Source organism: Balaenoptera musculus, chromosome 19 (assembly GCF_009873245.2).
Source record: "Balaenoptera musculus isolate JJ_BM4_2016_0621 chromosome 19, mBalMus1.pri.v3, whole genome shotgun sequence".
Taxonomy (NCBI): domain Eukaryota; kingdom Metazoa; phylum Chordata; class Mammalia; order Artiodactyla; family Balaenopteridae; genus Balaenoptera; species Balaenoptera musculus.
The window spans coordinates 60,410,550-60,433,375 of record NC_045803.1 but is presented as its reverse complement, the minus strand read 5'-3'; the positions used below and the strand labels follow the sequence as shown (position 1 = coordinate 60,433,375).

General features: G+C 61.2%; 2 protein-coding genes across 8 annotated transcripts; one reads left to right on the top strand and one right to left on the bottom strand.

Moving 5' to 3' along the window:
* CHMP1A (charged multivesicular body protein 1A) lies at positions 1-6,787 on the top strand. 2 transcript variants are annotated; one of them, XM_036834797.1, is made up of 7 exons: positions 1-128; positions 1,885-1,904; positions 3,583-3,660; positions 4,262-4,408; positions 4,662-4,790; positions 4,992-5,179; positions 5,427-6,787. In XM_036834797.1, the coding sequence occupies exons 1-7, from the start codon at positions 122-124 to the stop codon at positions 5,446-5,448; spliced, it is 591 nt and encodes a 196-aa protein (XP_036690692.1). In that variant the 5' UTR covers positions 1-121; the 3' UTR covers positions 5,449-6,787. The 2 variants fall into 2 exon arrangements, with proteins under 2 accessions (XP_036690692.1, XP_036690690.1); XM_036834795.1 differs by having other exon boundaries at positions 20-128; positions 1,858-1,904.
* A 2,622-nt stretch (positions 6,788-9,409) lies between these two features.
* DPEP1 (dipeptidase 1) lies at positions 9,410-22,728 on the bottom strand. Of its 6 annotated transcripts, none has more exons than XM_036835082.1 (12): positions 22,641-22,728; positions 15,203-15,331; positions 12,052-12,242; positions 11,736-11,868; positions 11,389-11,521; positions 11,088-11,238; positions 10,874-10,943; positions 10,379-10,555; positions 10,205-10,289; positions 10,056-10,131; positions 9,788-9,923; positions 9,410-9,710 (listed from the first exon to the last, which is right to left on the bottom strand). In XM_036835082.1, exons 2-12 carry the CDS (start codon positions 15,269-15,271, stop codon positions 9,543-9,545), a joined length of 1,389 nt encoding a protein of 462 aa, XP_036690977.1. In that variant the 5' UTR covers positions 15,272-15,331; positions 22,641-22,728; the 3' UTR covers positions 9,410-9,542. The 6 variants fall into 6 exon arrangements, with proteins under 6 accessions (XP_036690977.1, XP_036690979.1, XP_036690978.1 ...); XM_036835084.1 differs by having other exon boundaries at positions 22,688-22,705; XM_036835083.1 differs by having other exon boundaries at positions 22,650-22,667.
* Between the last annotated feature and the right edge of the window lie 98 nt (positions 22,729-22,826).

The window sequence follows — 22,826 nt, the reverse complement described above, 5'->3', positions numbered from 1 at the left end:
GCGGCGGCGACCCGGCAGTACCCGCCCGCCAGCCCGCCAGCCCGCGCCGGTCTGTTCGGTTGACGCCGCCGGGAGATCCAGTCCGTCCGCCTCTGCCAGGGCTGCCGCTGCCGGACCGGCCATGGACGGTAAGAGGCCACCACCCTCCGGGGCCGCGCGGGGCGGGGCCGCCTCTCCCGTGGGCGGGGCTCAGGCGGGTGCCCCTGGCCTCGATCCCGGACCCTGGGCCCCGATCCCCGGTGCCGGATCCCGGGGCCTCCACCCGGGACCCCGATCCCCGACACCATACCCCGGGACCCAGGACCCCGACCTCGACCCCGGGGCCTCGACCCAGGACTCCGATCCCCTTCCCTGATTCCCGACCCCCTTCCCCGGCCCTCCTCAACGACCGTCTGCCCCTGCCCCGCCAAGCTGCGGTACTGGTGAGGGACATCGGCCTTTGGGGCCCTGGGTTGCCGGGTCAGAGGGCACCCGAAAAGGAGACAGTTGCACCACTGCCCCCAGAACACCGCTAAGAGAAATAAGAAGAGCTCTGGCAGAAAGCCCTCACTATGTACAGGCACAACAGCTCTTGAGATAGGAACCGTATGCGCCCATTCTGCAGATGGGAAAACAGGTTGAGGAGTCTGTGCAGGCACAGGCCCCAGGCGGCCTGGTCCTCCACTGCCTGCAGCACCCCCTCAGGGCCCTCTGCCCTGCTCTGCTCCAGAACAGGAAGCATCAGGGATAAAATGAAGATCCCTACATTTGCCAGGATGTTTAAGTGCTAGTGTGATAGAGAGGCTGTGCAATGTTATTGTCATGAAGGAAATCCTATGCAGATTGCCTCAGAGAGAAGATGAACAGCACACCCCCACCCCACGCACGCGCGCGCGCACACACACACACACACACACACACGTTGGGTTTTGCCTCACAGCTTGCTCAGCTTCAGCTCTCCAGGGAATTCTGTTTTGCCCATATCCCTTTTCTCCAGGGTTAGGTTTTGCCCTTCAGAGTCTGTCCTTCCCACTCAAGTCTGGGCCACACCCAGCCCAGCCTTGCTTTCCCTGCAGTGAGCACACTGCCTGCCACCTGTTTCTCCAGAGATGCAGACAGCTCTGGCCTTGACCAGGGCCCGCAGTGACAGGTGAGAGCTGCACAGAGCTCCGCTGGGCTCTCAGCTGGGAGCCTTCACATACCTTTGTAGTTCTGGATTCTGGTTGCAGGATTTCGTTTCTTCATTCCGGGCTAGTGTGGTACACCCTTTCAGAAATCATTCCCCAAATTTAGGAACGGGATATACACTGAGATAGTTTTAAGATGAAGCTGAATCTACCGAGCTCTTGAGTTTGGGTAAGTGAGTAGCAAGTTCAGATACCAAGGGACTTAGCCAGTAACACACACAGGTCTCCAGTTCCTCATTGAGGGTAGGGGGGCACCTGAGCCTGATTCAATGGCTCAGAAATGGCAGCTCCCATGGAGAGTGGTCTCTGTGGGCCAGCTCTTTTATGGCGTAAGAGTCATCGCCCTGCTGTTTTTATCCATAAAGAATAGACTGTCAAGTACTAAACCTTACTAAATTGGGGAGGACTCCCAAGGACCCTTTGTAAAGCTGCACTGATTACAAACCATCTAGAGTTTTCACCATGGGCCACACGCTGCACCCATGACCTTCCCCTGCATGCTAACCCTTAAGGTCAGCTGGTGCCATCCTGGTGTTTTCCTGAATTGGAGAGTCAGGGAGGCTAAGGAGGGTTGGAGCTGGTGTGAGTAGGCCTCCCTGAAGGCCCCAGTTCTGTGCCAGCTCTTCACGTCCAGGAGGGTCTTAGTGCCCCACCAGCTGGTTAGGAGTGTTGCTTCTCACGTTTCTTACAGTCCTCAAATCATCTCCTCTCTTTGCAGACACCCTGTTCCAGCTGAAGGTATGTACTGGATGGCCCTTCACCCCGCCCTGTCCTGGTGGTTGTCAGTGGGGACAGATGGTGTGCGTCACACTCAGGATAGTGCTCAGCCAGACCTATGACCGAGGGGTCAGTGAGGTGGCTTGCTAGCTTGTCTCGGGCTGAGCGGAAGCAGGTCATTTGGCCTCATTCTTGAGAGCGCGAGTGTGTGCACCCCTTAATGGTCCACGAGAAGTTTAAAACGGTTGCCTCAAGTCCTTCAGAAGCACGTGCAGGAGGGCGTTCTGGGCAGCTGAGCAGTCCTGCCTGGGGCGGTGTCGGCAGGCTCCTGCCCCAGTTCCTGTGGGGGCCCTCCTAGGTACCCATCCACAGTGGGCTCTGAAGCACGGGAGGAGTGGTGTGCCTCAGCCCCCGCCTGTAGCAGCTGCACTGGCTCTGCTGTGGGGCCTCCAGGCCAGATTCCCAGCTCAGGAAAATCTGGACATTTCCCTGAGGAACGTAGCTGGTGGGGGTGGACAGACAAGAAACTTTTTTTCCACAACGAAACGTCCCAAGTGCATGGGGGCACCCAGGGCTGCGGGAGGGGCCCGAGGGCTGGGGACCCTCCCAGGTGGGTGAGTGACGTTGGCTGAGAGAACAGTGCTGACAGGACCAGAGTTAGGAAACTGGCCTCTGGAAGGCTGCTGTTGCCTTGGGTCACCTGAGCCTTCTCCCTGCCAGCTTCTGGTCAGCTGAGGCCTGTGGAGGGCCACTGACCAGGGCTGGGGTGTGCGAGGTCATGCCAGGTGGTCCCTGCTGCAGCTGACCAGCGGGTCCCAGGGCACCTGGCCAGAGTGGTGGACTTTGTTTAGAGGTGGCGGATGGTGGCCCGGTGTGTACTTCAGGCTGTGTGTGGAGGGCAGTGGGCCGGGGGCTGGGCAAGCCTGGACGCAGAGCGGGCCACGGAGCCCCTGACAGGAGGGGCCCCGTGTGGGTGGGGCAGGAGTGGGGCTCTGGGCGCAGAGCCGGGCTAGGGTAGCCGACATGGCGATGCCTGACACCGGCCCCATCAGACACCGGGAATGTGGCTTGCGGGACTGATTTTTTACTTTCACTTAATTTTAGGTAATTTAAGTTTAAGTAGCTACATGTGTCTAGTAGCTACTGCATGGGACGGTGCAGGAAAAAAAAATGGTCAGAGAGTCAGGTGCTGCAGACATTGATTTAAAGGCCCCTCAGAATTGAGTCTGATGACCGGGAATTGGGGATGACTCTGCAGAGAGCGCCCTGTGCCCGTGAGCCTGAGGTTAGGGAAGCGTTGATCTGCACAGAGGCTGGACCACGGGAGCAGGGGAGACGTTAGCCTGAGGCCTGGACACCAAGGCGGTCAGAGAGGGAGGGGTTTACGGTGGCAGCATCTGTGACGCTGGCCAAGGCCTGTGGGCAGTTTCTCAGTGTGCCCCCAGCTGCTATCAGTGGAACAGGGAGCCGGTGCGTCGTGCTTCAGGCCGCTGGGAGCTGGGCCGTGTGGAGGGGAGCAGCTGAGGGGCACAAGCGCACGGACGGGCACTGACGTCCTAGCGGGCAGCGGACTGTCCAGCAGAGGCAGCAGTCGTGAGGGATCAGTGATGTCCACCCTCGGCACGAACGTACAGCCCAGGAGGGCGGGGAGCGGGGTGGGGGGTAGGCCGGGGTGCTGACCCGGCCTCCTGTCCGTCAGTTCACGGCAAAGCAGCTGGAGAAGCTGGCCAAGAAGGCGGAGAAGGACGCCAAGGCGGAGCAGGCCAAGGTGAAGAAGGTGAGTGCGGGCGCTGCCGCCGGGCCGCGCCTTTCCTCCGGTCGGTCCTGTGCTCCTCGGGCCTGGGCAGGGGCCAAACCCCTCTGCGGGGCGGGGTGGCGCTGGAGGCTCCTGGGGTTGCCGTGCTCTCCGTGGGGGGGCTTTCTTACGGCTGGCTAACGGCTAGAGTAGCTCCCGGGCTGCTGGGTTCGGATGACCCCTCACCCAGACTGAGGCTCCCAGGGCAGAAAGGAAACGCAGCCGACTCCCCAGTCTGAAGCCATGTCACCGCCGTAGTCGTGATTCCTTTGGAATCAGCATCGCCTGCGCTGGCTTTTCAAGCTCTGCTGCTTCCAGGCGGAGCTCTGTCGTGTGAGGGCAGCTGAGTGTGTCAGTGGGAGTGGAGAGGCCTGGAAGGGTGGCCGTGTTTTCCTGAGCCCGGCTTTCTTGTCTGATTTTCTCTGAGGGCTGGTCGGGGGCCCTGCCCCGGACACCCTCACTCCTGAGACATTTCTGATGAGAACCCTGCGGAGAGGCTGAGAAGGGGCTGCCCCGCCGCAGCAGACGGCGCCCCGGGACTGGCCGGGGCCGGGCCGCAGCTGGCGTTCCCCCTGCATTCCAGGCCCTTCAGCAGAAGAACGTGGAGTGCGCGAGGGTGTACGCCGAGAACGCCATTCGCAAGAAGAACGAGGGTGTGAACTGGCTCCGCATGGCGTCCCGCGTGGATGCCGTGGCCTCCAAGGTGCAGACGGCCGTGACCATGAAGGGGGTGAGTGCTGGGCCGGGGGCCACGTGCCCAGGGCCGGCTTCTGCTGACAGAGTCGAGGGGCTGGCCCGGCGCGAGGGGTCAGGCCGGGATTCTGTACAGTAAGGGCGGTGCTAGAGCGGGAGACGCACCCTGAAGGCTCTCCCCGGCGTCCGTCCTTCCGTTGACGGCACCATCTGGGGACGTGCCATGCTGGGGGCGGGGGGTGTGGGGGCCCTGAGGGCCCTGCCTGCCTCCTCACTCCCGCCTCCGCCAGGTGACCAAGAACATGGCGCAGGTGACCAAAGCCCTGGACCGGGCGCTCAGCACCATGGACCTGCAGAAGGTCTCCGCGGTGATGGACAGATTTGAACAGCAGGTGCAGAACCTGGACGTGCACACGTCGGTACGTCGGCCCGGGGCCCGGGTGTGCGGGTGGCGGCCAGGCCTGTGGCCCCTGCCCCGCCCAGGGGCCCAGCGCCTCGCGGGGAGTCCAGACCGGCCCGCAGAGGTCCGGCAGGGCAGAGGGGGGCCTGCGGCCGGGGGCGGGTGCCCGTGCAGGCAGCTGTGCCCCGGAAGCCCTGACCGCCCGGCACACGACCCCCAGGTGATGGAGGACTCCATGAGCTCGGCCACCACGCTGACCACACCACAGGAGCAGGTGGACAGCCTCATCCTGCAGATCGCCGAGGAGAATGGCCTCGAGGTCCTGGACCAGCTCAGCCAGCTGCCCGAGGGCGCCTCTGCCGTGGGCGAGAGCTCCGTGCGCAGCCAGGAGGACCAGCTGTCTCGGAGGTGGGCCAGGGGCGCCTGGGCTGGGCGGGCAGCGTGCTGGGCGGGAGCTCGGGAGGGATGCAGAAACCCCGGCCTCAGTGCCTGCAGGCCCAGGAGCGGCTCAGTCCCCGCGCCTCGTTCAGACCCTGCTCACGTCTATAGCTCCCCCTGGAAGGGGAGGAACAGGACTAGGACGGCCTGGAAAAGGGCCTGGAAAGCCGGGGTGGAGCCACTGCCAGGGCCTCAGGGAATCCTTTGTCGTTTGCAGGTTGGCCGCCCTGAGGAATTAGCGGAGCCCAGCGGCAGCACGCCCCATCCCGGCCTCACAGGGGAAGGGCTGGGAAGGCCGCCTCTGCCCCCTCCCCACTGCTCTCACCCTCTCACCCGCCGGGCCTGGGACTCTGCCTCTTCTCTGAGCACGGGTGTGGGTCTGTGTCCAGCTGGGCGAGTTTGCACAAACTTCTGACTTCTGTGGGTAATTTCTGTGACTCCGGGCCACCAGCTGGGCGATCTGCAGGCTCCCCTCCATCCACCGCCACTGAGACACCCCCAGGGACTGGCTGGTGGCTGCCACGTGGATCTGGGGGCTTTCAGACTCCATGTGACGGCAGGTGTGCTGGGAGTGGTCAGCCGGTGGGGGTCAGGACTGCAGGCTGTTGCTGGGCAGCCCTGGAGGCCCCCGCCTCCGTTTAGAACCTGGTCCTGCCAGCGGGATGGGCTCCGCTCGGGCTCCCCAGTGTCAGGCGCCTAGCTCCCGGTCCAGGCGCCCCCTGGGCGTCTGCATCCTCACTGCCCTGCGGGGTCTCCTCTAGGAAGCCAGAGTCTATGCTGAGGCCCCTCCCAGCCAAGGAGCAGGCGCCTCCCCCTCTTGGGTGGGATGCTTTTCTCCTGTCACTATAAGTGATGGGGTGCCTCCCCCATCTGGCTCTTGCTGCCTTGTGGGCTCACGCTGTTGACCTTGAAGCTGGAGCGGCTGATGGGAGAGCCGCCCTCAGTGGGGCCAGCAGTGGCAGTGCTTCTGACGATGTGCTGGGCTGGCCTGAGGGGAGCTTCAGACAGGCTGCACTTTTCTGTTTTCTCCAATTCCTGAAGTTTACTTCGTTTTCCTGAAGCTTCCAGGGATTTTTTTTTTTTGCCAAAAGAGAAGGAGCAAGTAGATCGGGAGCCTTTGGGATGAGCCCCGCCCCAGCGTCAGCTGGAGCGCACTGGTCGTCGGTGCTGACCAGAGGCCTCTGGCTGGCCGTCCGTCCTCACAGCACTGGCTCTCATGGACAGAAACGTGGGAGAGCTTTCCCTGGCTCTCTGCGTTTGAGTCTTCCTGGACTTGGAGCCCTTGGGTGTTCTGTACAGTAAGTTGTGCTGTGGGCTGCCTGGCGCTCTGGACTGTGGTGTGAGGCCGGAGAGAATGGGGTTCAAGAGCCACCTGGTGTTTCTTCTGTGATGCCGACCTCGCCTTACTCCCTGGCCATCATCCCTTGGGGCTCCCACGTGCTGGGGTTCAGAGAAGGTCCCCAGGGGGTGCAGAGCTCCACGGAGACGCCTGCTGGGGGCAGAGGCCACGCCGCATCAAAGGGCAGCAGGCGAAGTTTGCCTTTTCCTGAAATGCTGTTGTGAATAAAGAGATTGATCCCTGAGAACTGTCTCCCTCTTTGCTTTAATGGCCTGGGGTGGGGTGGGGGCCTTAAGCGGGACGGTCGGCTTGCGGTCCAGCCCGCCAGTAGGAGGCTGACGGGTTCCTGAAGGAGGGCAGGTGGGGTGGTGTGAGGAGTGGGATTCCCAGGCCCTGCTTGGTGAGGCCGAATCAGATCCACAGTTCCTCTACGATTTTACCTTGAAATACTTTTAAACTTATGCAACAGCTGCAAACCAAGCACACAACTTCTGTATCCTTCTGTGTAGCTTTCCTCACGTCAACCTTCTAGTTACCGTAGAACCGACCAAATCAGGAAACCGCCCTCACGTTATTACCCTGTGGTTCCCTCCAGCCCCGAATGTGGCACAGGCCCTCCCGTTTCTCTACGTGACCGGGACGGTCTCGAGGCCAGGGCGTCTGCACCGGTGTGCTCGCGGGAACCGCGTCCGGGCGCCCCCCACCCCGTGTGCCCCGGAAACCGCGTCCGGGCAACCTATGTGTGCACCAGAAACCAAGCCCCTGTGCCCTCCCGCGTGCACCAGAAACTACATCCGTGCGCACCCCTATGTGCCCCCAGAAACTACCACCGGGCGCCCCTCTGTACTCACGGGAACCACGTCTGGTCACCCCGCTGTGCGCACCGGAAACTACGTCGGTGCTCCCCTCTGTGGACACGTGAGCCACGTCAGCGCGCCCCTCTGTGCGCGCCGGAACCATGCTGGTGCACCGCCCTATGTGCGCCAGAAACTACATCCGGGCACCTTCCCTGCAACCCACCGCTCACGCGAAGCACGTCTGTGGGCCCCCCTCTGTGCTCACAGGAACTACGTCCGGGCACCCCACTGTGTGCACCAGAAACTACGTCCGGATACACACAGACACATACACATACACATACCCCGTGGGCACGGGAACCACAAGTTTGCACTTGTCAGGCCTCCCCCTCTGGTTTGTTACTCCTTGGGCAGTGAAAACCCCGTTTTCAGGTTCTCAGCCCCTGCTCCCCGCACAAAGTTCTAGTTTCAGCACTGCTGGCTGCCCCCCACCCCACTCCGAGAGACGCCCTTACCCACCAGAGGACTGGGTTTGTCGCAGGCCTTGCCGGGGCCCCTCGATGTGTCGTCAGAAGGCTCTGCTCTCAGCCACGCCCTCTTCAAAGTGGCTGGCGTCTGTTAGATTATTTGGCTTGTGTTTCACGCCGGTGCTTTGCAGCCTGGCTGGTCTTGATCAGTTTTTCGGGCATGTGAACCGTGGCCAGGGTTGTAGAATCAGAACCACAGTGGGGTCCCTGCCCCTTGTGCCCAGCCCACCTGCCAGAGTGACCACCTGTGACTCTGGGCCCCCCTTGTCCCCTCTGAGCACGTCTGGGTTTGAACAGGGCCTGGGGCTGCTTGTTGCCTGGTTGGAGAATCGCTGATGTGGGCCCTGCCTGGGGAGACAGCCCTCCAGGGTCTCCTGAGCAGACTCCACGCTGCTGGGTGGGCCCGGGTGTGGCACCCGCCTTCCTGGAGCCCCTCACCAGGACCCCCAGGGAAGGCCTGCAGGCCTGTGTCTCCCAGGGTGAATGAGGGGCGAGCAGAAGGGTCCCCAGAACCAGATTCTGGGGACGGCACTTGAGGGGTGGCCTCTGGTGTGATTCTAATGTGCTTAAGATTCTTTCTGACAAATAGTAAAGCGTTTCTTATGGGAAAATCCCTCCCAGTTAGCAAAATTAGGCGTGCCCACCTGCAGCCCACCAGGGGGCCCTCCAGCTGCCAACAGCCCCGGCAGATAAATCAGCCAGCCGTGGCAGGCTGGCGTGTTGGGCAGGATTAGGCCAACTTAGGACAGAAACCCTCGACTTGCTTTTTCTCCTTTAACGTTAAACTGATCCTAAGTGATCAGCAAATACCCACAATGTCCCTGCTGGTGGCTTTAGGTCTCCCTGGAGAGAGTGCTTGCTGGGAGAGAGAGGCAGGGCCCCAGCCCAGAGGTCCTCACTGGCTCCCAGGGCCCAGGCTGGCAGGCACCGGTGGGTAACGGCACAGAGGGGCATCCTCAGGGGATCTGGCCTGGAAAGAGGCCAGCAGGGATGTGTTGGGGGTCTTGTCCAGGGTCTGTCACCCACTAAGTTATTCATCTCAAGACACATGCACCGAATGACCGGTGGCAGGGGGAACGCTACTGAGCCCCTCTTGCGTGAAGCCCTGCCCTGCAGGGGCCTTGTTCATGGTGTGTGAGGACACCCTGCAGGGCTGGGGTCCTCCCTGCTCCGGACCTTGCTTTCCTGTCTGCCAAGAGAGGCTGGCCCCAGGGGTGGGCCGTGGGCACACACGTGTGTGAGTGCGTGTGGGTGTGTATATGTGCGTGCATGGGTGTGCACCGGTATAAGGATGTGGGGTGCAGGTGTGCACACGTGTGCGTGCCTGTGTGTGTGCACGCGCCTGTGTACAGATGTGTGTGGGGAGGTGGCAGCTGGCGCCTGGACTGTGTGTTATTTTAAAGACCCTCCAGCAACGTCCACGCAAAGCCTCTCAGACCCTGATCCCTCTGGCCCTGACCTTCAGGACTCAGGCACTCTTGTGTCTGGTGTCCAGCCAGGAGCCCCCTCCAGGGCCAGGGTGCTGATGACACGAGACTCGAAGGATCGGCGACTTTATTGAGGGTCCCGCTGTGCCTGTGTTCTGCGCTGCCCAGGGGAGCGCAGGTGCCTGCCCAGGACAGGCCAGTCTGAGCGCACAGGGAGTCGCTGCCATTCCAGCCGCCAGGGCGTCAGAGGGGACACAGGCAGAGGACGAGGAGCGCGAGGGAGGCCAGCAGGGCCCCCGGCTGGAGGTGGAGGCTGGGGGCCCCTGAGTAGCCGTAGCTGGTCCTACAGGAGGTCTCCAGTTGGTCCAAGGGGATGGGCTCCTCGCCAGGAGGCTGCGTGTGACTGCTCGCCTGGGGAAAGACACAGGTCGGCCGCCTGCCTGAGGGCAGGAGGTGGTCGGCGAAGCGGGGAGTGTGGGGCCCCTCACCTGCTCCACCGCCTCGAAGACCCTCAGCAGGTTGTTGGCCAGGGCGCCCTTGACCTCTGCCTCGGTCCACTGTCTCCTCAGCAGCTCCGCCACCAGGTCTGGATACTTGGACACGTCCTTAAGCCCCGAGGGGAGCCTGAGATGCGGGTGGAGAGAGCCAGGCTCTGCATCCCAGGGGGCAGGGCCTGGGGGCCCCCATCCCGTGCCCCGGCGTCCTCGGCGGCCCCCCCCCCGCCCCTCACAGCACGTGGAGGGGGTCTCGCCTCACCTGGACACACCGTCGTAGTCCCCACCCAAGCCCACGGCTCCGGCCCCTGCCACCTTCTTGATGTGGTCCAGGTGATCTGCAGAGAGGCAGCACGTGAGGGCCCTGCGAGAGGCCCCGGCCCGGCGCCCCGGCCGCTCACCCCCGCCCACCTGCCACTTGGGACAAGTTGGCCTCCGCTCTGCAGGAAACGTAGTCATTGTAGAAGTTCACCATCACTAGGCTGCCCGTCCGCTTCTGCTCGGGAGAGAGGGTGGCACTGTGGGCGGGGCGGCCAGGCCGCGAGGGCCAGCCCAGGAGCGGACGGCCCCGGTCCAGCCTCTCACCACCAGCTGGAGCACGTCGTCAGGCACGTTGCGCCGGTGCTGGCACACGCTGTAGGCCGAGGAGTGGCTGAAGACCACGGGGGCCTTGGACAGCTGCAGCACGGCCTTCATGGTGGCCATGGACGTGTGGGCCAAGTCGATGATGACGCCCAGTCGGTTCATCTCCTTCACGACGCTCTGAGGGGGGACGGGGCTCAGGGGACCCGCACAGCCTGGAGGGTCTCAGCCGGCACCCTGGGACCAGGCAGGCTGTGCCGTGCACACTTGGGTTCACACGACCTTCTGGGGTTTCTGGCGGCCGCCTGGGAAGTCCAGGTGTGGGGAAGGGCACTGGCCAGGCGTTAACAAGCCCTTCAGTGGCTGGAAGACTGGAGGCCACTCTAATGACCTGTGGGTTCCAGTGGAAGACCCGTCCTGCTGGCCCATCTCACAGATGAGGAAACAGGTGACACACCGGGTCCTCTGAGGGTGACCGAGGCCCCGCGCCCCACTCACCTGCCCAAAGAGTGACAGGCCTTGGCTGCGGGCCTTGTCTTCTCCCGTGTCCACCAGCCAGTTGTCGGCCCTGGGAGAGCAGAGAGCAGGCGCCCGAGAGGCAGCGTGGTTGCCCGGGCCCACCCACCTCAGGACCCACAGGAGGAGAGACAGGTGCCGGGGTGGTCCCTGCCCTGAGACCCTCCCGCCCGGCCGGCCCCCCGGGGCTGCTCACCAGGGCGTGTTGCAGGAGTGGGTGAGGGTCAGGTACCGCATGCCCAGGTGGTAGAGCGCCCGCAGGACGCCCAGGCTGCTGTCGATGGAGTGGCCGCCCTCCACGCCGACCAGACTGGCCACCTTTCCCTCCTGGAAGGCCTGCCGGATGCCTGCGAGAAGAGCCCGGCCAGGGGCGGTGGGCACCAGGCGACACGTGTGCCCGGGTGCCGGGTGTGGGGACTGGCTTCCACGTGAAACAAACCGCAGAGCGGCGCAGGAGACCCTGCTCAGGACCGGGGCTGGTGGGCGCTGGCACCCACCTGTGCTGTCGGTGACACACAGGAAGGTCTCGGGGTACAGCTGGCACATGCGGTGGATGACGTCGATCTGCTCCAGCGTCCTCTTCACGGCATCCTTGTTCTGGGTGTCGCAGGGCGTGTACGCAGACCAGAACTGGGGGGGTCACGGGGGGAGGCGCTGGGAGCTGAGGAGCCAGGTCCCAGGCACACGGGCTCTGGCTTCCCTCCGGCCACGGAAGCCCTCCCCACAGCCTGAGTGGCTATCGGAGCCCCCTCTCAGGGCCCAGGGCGGTACGCCACCACCAGGAAAGGGCAGCAAGGGAGGAGGCGATGGGCTCCAGTGCCTCAGGCTCCGGGCCGGACCGTACCTGGGCACCCACAAAGCCAGCCTTCAGCTTGGGGATGTTGGTGTGCGTGTGGGCCAGGCTGGTCAGGTTGGCCCTCGGGTCCTGAAGCTGATTGTTGAACAGTTTCAGCAGCTGCCAGGGCAGGTCATTGTGCCTGGAGGGGCCAGGAGGAGGGGTCAGGGGCAGGTCAGGATGGCCGCTTGGACCCGGGCCCCCCGAGCTCCCTCCCGGTCAGGCTGGCCCCTCTCCAGCTCCTCTTCTCATGGGCTGAGGACTAGGAAGGTCACAGGGTGATTGCTGTTATCTGAACACACCTGAGCACAAGTGAGCTTCTCAACTGGCCGCACCCCCAGGCCAGGTCACTGAGCTGAGCCCTAAGTGGACAGGTCTGCCCTCCCGGAGCCTTTCACTGGGGGAGAGGGAGGGCAGATGCCGGCTTGGCTTCAAAATTGTGGAGGTCGGGGGAGCTTGGAGTTGAAACAGTCTCCATGAACAAGGCTGGTTGACATGGGGTTCCTGAGTGTAGGCCTGGGGGAGATTCACAGATTAAAGATGAAATCCTTCTGCTGCAGGGAGAGGGTGGGGAAGTGTGGGGCGTGGCCTACCCTGGGGGGCAGCCATGGGGCACATTCCTCCCTGGATCCAGGAACTGTCACAGGGGGACCAGGAGCAGCCCCCAGGGGAGAGACCGCTGGAGCCATAAGCTCCAGGTGCCGGAAGGGGCCTCGGCCCCTGGGAGCTGGTTAGAATTTCAGAGTCTCAGGCCCACCCGGCATCTGGCTTTTACCAGCCAACGGGCACACACGCACGGGACATCCAGGGAGCCGACCAGCGGATCCCTAGTCTGGTGACAAGGGGACTGTGAGGACAGCCCGGAGGGGGCTTTGTTCCCACTGCGGGCCCTCCCATCCACCCCTCCTCCCCAGCCCAGCAGCCATGCCCACTCTCCCCAGGACCCTCGCCCACACCTAGTTCCCACCCCCAGCCCTGGCTCCCTCCCCGGTGTCTGTTTCTTCATCTGTAACACGGGGCTGCCTTGTGAGGGTCACTAACAATGTTAACATCGTGACGGCCCAGGTCGTCCGGCCCCCTGGGGTGGGCTCTTCCACAGCAAGGTGGCCATGGCTCCCGGTGAGAAGTGAGGGCTCCCTGGGCCCCACACAGGGCTCCAGATCCTGGAAGTTTCCCCTGGTCTCCTGGGGAGCTCTTGTCCCAGCTGTGAGGTTTGACTGCTGGGCATGGGCTGGTGGTCAGGACGCCTTTGCTGACTGAGGGATGGATGAACTCCAGCGAGGCGAGGTCACTGCCTCAGTGGTCAGGTTGGCCCTCGGGTCCTGAAGCTGATTGTTGAACAGTTTCAGCAGCTGCCAGGGCGCTGAGCAGGACCTTACTCCTTTGCTCCTCTAGGAAATCCAGCCCCACGCTCCAGCTGCCTCCACTTTGCTCTTCCCTCCTCGCCTCAGCCTGTCCTCCCTTTGTAGGTATCGGCACTAAGGTCAACACCACATTCTGGAGTCTGTTCTGGAGCCTGACGGATCTACCCTCCTTATCTGTGTGGCCTGGGTAGCATCCTCAGCTGTGATAGAGGACCCTGCCATCCTACCCAAAGAGGGGAGGGGAGGATTCCGAGTGCTGGGAAGTGCTAGAAACGACAGCCAAACACACACTTAGGCCAGCTATGGCTTACAGATGTGATGGCTGGAGCTGGTGCAGCCACATTAAACCATGAGGTAACTGTGGGAATGGTGGCCACACCATTATGGAATGCCGTGCCAGGACTCCGTCTGGACTTCTCTGTTGTTGAAGCTACTTATTTGGGTCTCTCTTACCCACAGGAGTAGCTAATACTAACTGGTTTTGATTCTGTCAGCCTAGTCTTGGCTTTCTAAGACCTTGGATAATCCTAGCTCCCCAGATCCCAGCTTCCTGAGTACTCCTGGCTGTCTGGGCTCTTTGAGCCATCTTACGCCTCACATGGACCTCTGGACAGCTCCCAGCACCTAAACTCGGACCCCCCTCTCCCTGTGCCCAGCTGCCCTGAGTCCCCCGGAAGGAAGGAACATTCATTTTGTTGGCATATTCTACCTGCCCTTGCTGGCCTGGGATGCCTGGTCCCTGAGCCCAGACCTGCCAGACAGCAGGGCCTCCAGGATGGGAGCAAAGGGCAGCGGCCTCTGCAGCAAACTTCCTATGCCTGTGAGGAGACCCAGCCATGTGAGGACCCTCAGATGCAGGCAGGCGGATGGGAGGTCCAGGAAGGAGGGGGAGGGGAGGGACCAGGGGAGGACTGAGGGAGGGAGGGAGGGAGGGAAGGGTGCACTCTGACTCCTGATGGCCACTTCCTTATCTAGGGCTGCCCCGCATTTCCCTGCCAGTCTTATGTGATGAGACACCCGTTTTCTCTGCTTTTCTTGCAGAGCTTTTGTCCCATAAAGGCTGGGCAAGTGGGTACCCCAACTTTCCCAGCACCTGGTGGGAAACAGCAGGCGGGGCAGGAGTGTGTGTGTACAGGTGGCGCCCTTCCCAGGGCTGGGAGAGCCCCGAGGAGCTGGGGGTGGGAGCGGGGGCAGGGCGGCAAGGGCAGTGCCAGGCCTGCCTGCAGTGTCAAGGGGCCCTGGGGGCCGCTGGGAGGACTCCGGCTACTACGCTGAGCTCTGTGGGAGTTGGAGCTGGAAGGGGAGGTGCTGGTACTTGTGTCTCCAAGACTTCCTCTGGCTGCCGTGCGGAGACCTGACCTCAGGCCAGTGGCAGGAGGGGGCAGTCAGAGGCACAGGGGTGGGGGTGGAGAGTAAGTGAAGGGGACAGGCACAGCCAAGTTGGCTGTGACATCAGGGAAAGAGTGACAAGGTGTCACCAGGGTCTTGGCTGGAAGGGGGGCAGGGGGAGTGGGCACCCAGGAGCTTGGCCTGGGGCACTGAAGCGTGAGATGCCTCGGTGAGGTCAAGCCGGGCGCACACAGACTGATGGGGTCACCCCAGGTGGATGGAGCGAGGGGTAGGCTTGACGAGAGGGTCTCAGGAAGGAGGGTCAAGAGGGCCGACAGGGTCCCCCAAGGGCCACAGCAGACGCCACCCTCACCTGCACTTCCTGTGACACAGGACCCTGGGCCAGGCCCCAACGGCCCCCAGCCCCAGCCCCACTCTGAGCTGGGATCCAGCCCCCAGGGGTCCAGGTTGTGGGGTGTCCCGGGAGCTGCTGAGGCCTTGGGGGCCTCACTATTCACCTCCTTCCTGCCGCGTTCCCCACAGGCCCTCATCTACTGAAGTCTCTGGGGCCCTGAGAGAGCCCACAAAAAAACTTGAGTCCAGCAAAGGGCAAAGGCCATAGTGCAGTTGGAGAAACTGAGTCCCATTGGAGACAGGGCAGCTCCTGTCTCAGGTCAAGGGCACATGAGCCTCGACACTAGCTCCCCTGGCCCGGACCCCCGGCCCCATCACATGGGTGGCGGCTTACCCGTCAATGACAGGCGTGCCCTGCATGAGCCTCACCGCTGTGTCCCGGAACTGGTCTGCGGTGCAGACGGCCACCAGGGGCCAGAACCACCAGCTGGTCCACATGCCACGCTCCCCAGGGATGCGCTCCCCTGCTGCTCCTGTGCGTCTGTCCTGACCGCCGTCCTGGGCGCCAGAAGACAGAGGGCTTTGGTCCAGGTGATTGTTGCCAGGACCTCCCCTGTTTATCAGTAATCAGCACATTCCCCGCAAGGGTGGATAGATGGGAGTTCCTCGCCCCTGAGGCTGGGCGTCGCTGTCTGGGCCAGGCCAAGTGTAGTAAAACCCCAGGGGCGGGGCTGGTGCCCAGGGGCGGGGCTGGTGCCCAGAGGCGGGGCAGAGGATGGGCTAGCGCAGGGAAAGGGGCCGCCAGTGTTTGTTGTGTCCTGCCCCCAGGACCCGGTGTCTGAGGTCTGCAAACAAGATTCAGTTTTGTGTCCTTGAATGTACCCCTTTGTTTGCCTGTGAAGTAGTTTTTTGTTACTCTCCTTGGAAGGTGGGGCACAGCCCGGCAGGCGCACTCCCACCACACCCCACCGCAGTGCTGGGGGCGTCTGCACAGCGACCCACGCTCCGGCTGCAGGCTTCTGACCGAGCACGTTGGATGCTGGGGCTTGGGGTCGGAAGCCTGGAGCGTTTGCAGTTCCTTATTGCTGGGGGGCGCACACTCAGGTCTCCTGGGGGAGGCAGGGGCTGCAGGGTGGGGGGCACGGTTCTGAGAACCGGATGCCCAGGCAGCGCTGGGCCCAGGGAATCATGAATCCCGGTCCCAGGGCTGGGCCAGCATCCAGGGTTCCGCTGGGCAGCTGGGTGAATCCAGCCCACCCTGGATCCTCAGGGCTGCTGAGCTGTGGAGACCCTACCCCCTCGCTGGGCTCCCTGCCACCTCTGTCCCTGGATGGCGTTGGACCCTCACGCAGACCAGCCCTGTGGAGCCCAGGTCCCAGGCCGGTGGCCTCCCTGAGCCCCGACCCGGCCCCAAGGACAGGACGGGCCCAGCTCCAGGCCCTTTCTCCCGCCTGGGAAGGGGGTCACGTCCCAACCCTGGCTCTGCCGTCATTAGCTGTGCATCCCGGGGCCTGGGCCTCCAGCCCCGTTTCCCTCCTGTTGAAACGGCAGCTTGCAGGGGAGACTGAGAAGAGGTGGGGCCGTCTACCTTCCCTCCCTCCACCCACCACTCACCCCGGGAGGAGGGGCTCCGGGGTGTCCTCCACCCAGATGCCCGGGGACGAGGCCGCCAGCCCCAGACCCCATTGAGGACTTGCCCCCGCTCCCCACCGGGGCATCCTCAGTGCCAGGCCCTGGGATTCCACCCTCTTCACCACTCTGTTTAGAAAAGACCCCCTTGAAGGGTGAGGAGTCCAGGGCTCCGACCACGCTGCCTGGGAACTGTGGCCCAGCAGGTGCTGGGCCAGGACACGGGCATTAAAGCCGAGGGTTTCCCTCCGCCACGCCGAGCCAGGACCCCGTCTGCCCTTCGCACTGTCCCCATGACCCCAACACCTCGACGGTCCTCCGTGCTCTGTGTCCAGCCCCCTCCACCTCCCCGGCCTGTCTCTGTGACCCGACGCTGCTGCTTTGTGGCGGGCGATGCCCGTCTGCAGCTGGGGGGGCTTCTCCCCGGAACCCTCCTCTCTGACACGGCTGTGAGCACACGTCCCCCCTTGTTCACACCGGCCCGCTCCATTTGTCTCTACGTATTTTCAACAGTTTCCCCTTATCGTTTTTGTTTCAGAGTTGGCTTTTTTTAAGAGCATGTGATTGTATTTTTTTTCAATTTTCTTTTTTTTTGATGTGGACCGTTTTTAAAGTCTTTATTGAATTTGTTACAATGTTGCTTCTGTTTTCCGTTTTGCTTTTTCGGCCACGAGGCTCGTGGGCTCTTAGCTCCCGGACCAGGAATGGAACCAGCACCCCCTGTGCTGGAAGGCGAAGTCTCACCCACTGGACCGCCAGGGAAGTTGCAAGAGCATATAACTGTGTTTTATTTCTTCACCTCATCTGAGCGTCTCTGTCTGTAAATGTGACCGTTTAAGCCAGTACGACGGTGACAGCACTGCATCCTCCCTTAGCCTTGCTACTTCCCAAGCTACGGCCGGCCCTGCTCCTCCCGTTTCTTGCTTCTGCGGTGTTCGTGTTACTTCAATTCCCTTCCTACCACGGTTAGAAAGTTCCTCTGCATGTCACTACTTTGCTAGTGTCTTCCCTCATACTTGTAACAGTCGTATTGAAGTCTGTGTGTCTCTTTCAACATATAAACTCCTTACCACTAGAGTTACAGCCCACGGGGCATGACATTCATTTAAATGTAACCACACATGTTCCTAGGTTTGCTGTGTCTTGTATACTTTGTCTCCTCCTCTCTTGAGATATTCGTTCTGATTTCTTTCTCATTTGTCTGCGGCACTTCCTTGGCCATTTCCCTGGGAATAGTGGCATCCTGTGTGATCCACGTGTCTCTGCTTCCGTGGCTGAGGGGCCATCTCTCAGCATTGCAGCCACGACCCCCACGGCAGACTGACTGTTCCTTTGTGAGCACGCGGGCCCTCCAGGTCTGCCAGTTCTCCTTTACCCCTTCCACCCTCCCCAGGTGGCTCCATGGGTTTGTCTCTTTCAATCTGCCAGACACTTGATTTTGACCTTTTCATTTTAAATTCAGAATTCATTTAATTGCTTAAAGGATTTTAAATTCTCTGCTCATTCCTCTGTAATACTTCGTTAGTTTAACAGCCCAGTGGAAAGAAAGGAAGGAGAGGGGCCCACGGCCCAGTTGCACCGCGGAAGGGGGACTTTCAGTGTTATTTTCTCATCGTCGCCGTGTCACCGAGGGACGGGCCCCCCACCATCCACTCTGCACGTCACCTACGGACTCTCTCCTCCCCGGGGTAAGATTTGGCCCCAGCCTCCCACCTCTGCAGCTCAGGTGCCCGGGCCGGGCGAGGGCAGGGAGAGAGAGGCACTGTCTCGGGGGCAAATTTCAAAGTGGGGACACTAGGAACCTCAGTCATGGAGATAACTAGTATTTTAAAGCAATATTTTTAAAAATCAAAAATTCCTGCCCCCCCAAAAAATCCATGATGAACGAAATGTGAAACTTTTAGATAGAGTCAAGGCCACATCTGACCTTTCCTCTGGTCCCAGCTCCCCCTGCGGTTCCGCACAGCTGGTCTCACCGGGCCATTCACATTAGGTTTCGTGACATCAGCTGCGGAACGCTCCTGCAGGTTGGTGACAGAGGCCGGCGTTTCTAGGAGCTAAGCTGAGGGCGTGACCACACTTGCCAGGGTGACCCGAGCATGAGAAGACTCAAGGCTGGGTACACCCTTGTTCAAGCAGGAGAGGATGTCCAGGGTGACGGCCCTGGAATATGACACCCAAAGGGCCCAAGTCCACGCCCAGGGGGGCTCGTGCTGTGCAGCGTGTGCTCCACACCCTCTCTCTGGTGACTCACAGCCTGCGGCTGGCCGGGGCGCTCAGGGTCAGGCCGCTTGTGTGAGCGCTCACACTTCTCAGCCGCAGCAGCTGTCCGGAACACAAGTCACCGTGGTACCTCCTGCTGGGATCGCCGCCCTGTGGCCCCGCGGGTCAGGCCCCCAAACTCACCCTTGAACCTGTGTGCTCTGGAGTCTGAGTGTCCATCCTGGGGTCTCTGGTTGCCTTTTTTTCCTTCCACTGGGTGCTGTTACCATGTCCTCACAATCTTCCAAGCTCTGGGCCTCCTACCTCACCGCCCCTGGCTTCGGATCTATGGTTCCCACTTAATTTCTGCCCTGAGCCCTCTGCCTTTTAGTTTATGTCCTTTTTGGTAGAGCTGGTCCCCAAACCACCCCTAGCAGTGGGTGTGCGGGAAGTGGATTTCCAAGTCCTGGAGGGTTTGCACATGACTATTATGCCCTCATAACTGAGCAGCAGTTTTGCTGGCCATGCAGTTCTGGGTCATAAACCGTTTCCTCTCTGAAAGTGAAGTTTCCGGGGCCATCTGCACCGCACTGTTGCGGGGAATCCAGTTCTTTGTAGGCGGCGTGTTGCTTTCTTGCACAGTCTCCTGGAATCCCCTCTTTCTCCGTGGGCTCTGCACTTTCTCAGTGTCGTGCCTCACTGGAGACTCTGTTTCATCTGACCGCCCTGCACCCACTTTCACCAGCTCTGCCTCTGGTCCCAGGACACGCCCTGGAGTCCCTTCTCTCCTGCTTCCTCTCTGCCCACTCTCCTGGGCACGGCGCTCCGTCAGATGCTGGCCATCCCGCGTTGATCCTTTTTGTCTCTTGTGTTTTTCTCTCCTGTTTTAGGTTTCCTCGTGCTTTTATTCTATGCATTTCTGTTCTGTGAATTTATGAATAGAATAGAAATTCTGTTCTTTGAATTTATTCTATGAATTTCCTCAGTTCTGAATTCGAGCACTTTTATCCAAAGTTTTCTTTCAGGAATTATATACTTAATCTCCCAAGAGTGCTTTCTTGTGTTTCTGTTGGTGGTGGGTTTTTTTTTTTTCTTTGCACCTTGTTCTTGTTACGGAAGCCATATTGTCTGATATCAGTGAGAAGTTTCGTTTTCTCCTGTTTACTGGATGATAATGTTTCCTCTGGACCTTTTTTTTCCATTGTTTATCTGGACCTTCTGTTGCACGTGCAGGCTGTCGTCAACCAGCTGGAGGTCTTGGTCACTTCATACGTAATATTTAAGGATGTAGCAGTAGCCAAGCTGCTGTGCTGTGGATACACGGGCAGCCTCCCAGCTTCAAGAGGGGGGCCGCCGTTACAGTGGGGGCCCTTAATGTCAGCATCTAACATGAGCATGTCAGTAGCAACCCTGATTCTCAAAACGAATGGTTTTTTAGGGAAGGACCCACTGGTGTCTTTTCCCCCAGAGTCAGCCTGGCCGTGGGCCAACCAGGGTCGTGCGTCTGTGTACTTGGGCGCTGGGGGTCAGCTGGTCCACGATCCAGCCGTCCACAAGCCCGATTTCAGCCACGTCTCTCACTCCCACCCCCTCCCGTGACGTCTGAACCGAGTTCCTCTCCGATTTCTGCTGGGTCGTTGCCCCCTGCCCCCCTGCCGCCCCCTCTGTACGTGTCCCCGAAGGGGCCACCTCCGTCCAGCCTCTCGTCCCCAGAAACAGGCTCAACCTGCCTGCTGAGGGTCCTTCCTTTCTCTGACACAGCAGGCTCTGCTTGGGTCAAGTCCTCCCACCTTGACAGACATGGCGAGGAGATGCCCATCCCAGGCTGACCTTCTGACCTGGAAGACGCGGTGGGTGTCGCTATGGAGGTTCTCACAGGGTTTCCGCTTCGGCGCCCAGGGACGTGAGCCTCAGAGACAGAGCCGCGCCTGACGGCCTGGCCCCCGTCCTTTGATTTTAGAGACTGGCTCTCAGGAGGTGCGAACAGGCTTTGTTAAGGGCACGAGCTTGGAAACCAGGCCACCCCGGGTTCAAACTCCCGCGTGGCCGACTGTGTTTTCCGGAGCCGGCAGCACCCGCGTCTCCATCCACGCGCCCTCCTTATTGTCCGCCGAGAGGAGGGGCACTTGGCTTGACCCGCAGAGAGAAGGCGGCGGGCGTGACTTCCGTGCTGCCGCCTGGCTCCTGTGCTGGACACTCCATCGGGAAGGCAGACACCAGCCCAGCTCCCCGCCGGCTGGCCGACCGCCGGCCGGCCGACCGCCGGCCCCCCTGCCAGCTCCCGGCTGAGGCCGGACTCCACGGGCCAGAGACCAGCTGGCCCCGCCGGGCCCGGAAACGTGAGCGATGCGAGACCGCCGAGGACGTGTTGTGCGGCGACAGGGAGCTGACCCGCTGGCCCTTCTCCCGCTGCCGGTGACCAGTGTCCTGGTCTGTAAAATGGGGTGAGTAATCCAAACTGCCTCGGCCTGCTGGAGTTGGCCACACCCCACAGTCGCCTTAGTAACGAGAAGCCCCACATCGGTGGCGGCCGAGGACACGTGCTCTCCCCGGCGGGTCCCTGGGAGGACGCCCCAGCCTTGCAGCCAGCTCAGCTCTCAGGGGAGCCGCTTAATAGTTTGCTTTAAAGCATTATCACTTTTTATTTAAATAAGGAGAGTAATATTATTAACTGGAAACATCAATGTCACTTGCCATAAACAGAAGGAACACAGGAAAATAAACACACAGAAACTAAACAGCGCTGTTAAATTTCAGCCAGAGCCACAGAGAGGCGGCCCATGAAGAGACAGCAGATTCTGCGTCCAAGGAGCAGTCAGGGCCCAACTGGATCCTCACACACCCGAGGCCCCTGCACGGCAGGCCAGGCGCTCACCCGAGCTCCCAGGACCGAGACTGGGTCCACCGAAACTGCCCCCACCCATGTGGGCCGGGCTGTTGACCAGCCAGGAGGGACCAGAGCCCAGGCCCCGACACAGCCCAGAGCAGCATGCAGGGCCTGAGTCCACAGCCCATCCCTCAGGAATACACACGCTATGTGCGTGAGCAAACACAGAGAGACGTGCAAACACAGCCAACCACACACCACCCAGGCTACAGAGCACACCCACATCCAATGCACAGTTACATAGGTGTACACGCACAACCACCTGCGTGCAGACGCCTGTGCCCCGAGACACCAACACAGCGAACGTGCAGACACACCTACCCGTGATCCCCATACCTGCACACGTACGCACCTGAACATCGCAGACGAGAACGCTCAGACACGTCCCATACCTGCATGTGCAGACACAGCACATGCTTACAAGTACACACATGCAGACTTGTACACATGATCAGCACATATGCATTCAGAGATGCAGATGTGCACATACAGAGACACACATACTTAGCACATAAATATAAGCACACACACTCAGACATAAGTACACAGATGTGATCACACAAACACTCAGACGTAAGTACAAAGATGTGATCACACACTCACACACACACTCTTACCAGGCCTGTCCTGTCACATACACAGCACACAACACACACATGCTTAGCCTTGCAGACGCCCTTGTCTCTTTGTCCTTGTGCCCACCCAGCCCCCATGCCCACCTCAGGGCCGGCAGCCATGCCCTCAGCCCGTGACCACCCCCAGAGCCTGGCACACGACCGCCCCTGGTGGGTTGTGGGGTGTGTCCTAGGAGGCCCTGGGGCACAGACAGCGTCAGACCTGGCTACGTCTGGGTTGGGCTGTCCTCAGGCCCCTCGACCATCCACGCCCAGCCATGAAGCTACCACCTGGACCTCTGCCCCCAGATCCTCACTGCCCAATTTCCTCATGGACGACACCCCGTCCACCCAGCCCCCGGGAGTGGCCTTCAGGCTGGTGGCTTCTCCACAGCTCCCTGGCCCAGGCGGCCCGCGGTGGCAGGAGGAGACAGCCATCCTGCAGCCCAGATAGCGCCGGGCTCCCCGCGAGGCCTGGGGGTTTGTTTCTGTTTTTCTCAAGTTCCATCTACCCGAGTTCCGCAGGCGGCCTCACCTCCCTTACACAGAACAGCAACTCCCCCGGGGGCCTTCTCGACGCACCTCAGAGCGCGGGACAGAGGGCTGAATGCCGCACACGTGTCAGCCGGTCTGCGTTTCTGCAGACACGTGAGCCAGGCGTGCCCGGCACGCACGGCCCACCGGGTTTCAGCGCCCTCTGACCCTCGGGCTGGGCCTCGGG

Coding starts and splice junctions, on each gene's coding strand:
- CHMP1A (XM_036834795.1), top strand. Junction 4,409..4,661: donor CGGCCGTGACCATGAAGGGG/GTGAGTGCTGGG, acceptor CGCCTCCGCCAG/GTGACCAAGAACATGGCGCA. Junction 5,180..5,426: donor GAGGACCAGCTGTCTCGGAG/GTGGGCCAGGGG, acceptor TGTCGTTTGCAG/GTTGGCCGCCCTGAGGAATT.
- DPEP1 (XM_036835081.1), bottom strand. CDS start 18,844: ATGGACACTCAGACTCCAGAGCACACAGGTTCAAGG. Junction 12,243..15,202: donor ACCAGTTCCGGGACACAGCG/GTGAGGCTCATG, acceptor AATCTCCCCCAG/GCCTACACTCAGGAACCCCA. Junction 11,869..12,051: donor TGGCCTGGGGGTGCGGCCAG/TTGAGAAGCTCA, acceptor TGGCCCCTCCAG/GCACAATGACCTGCCCTGGC.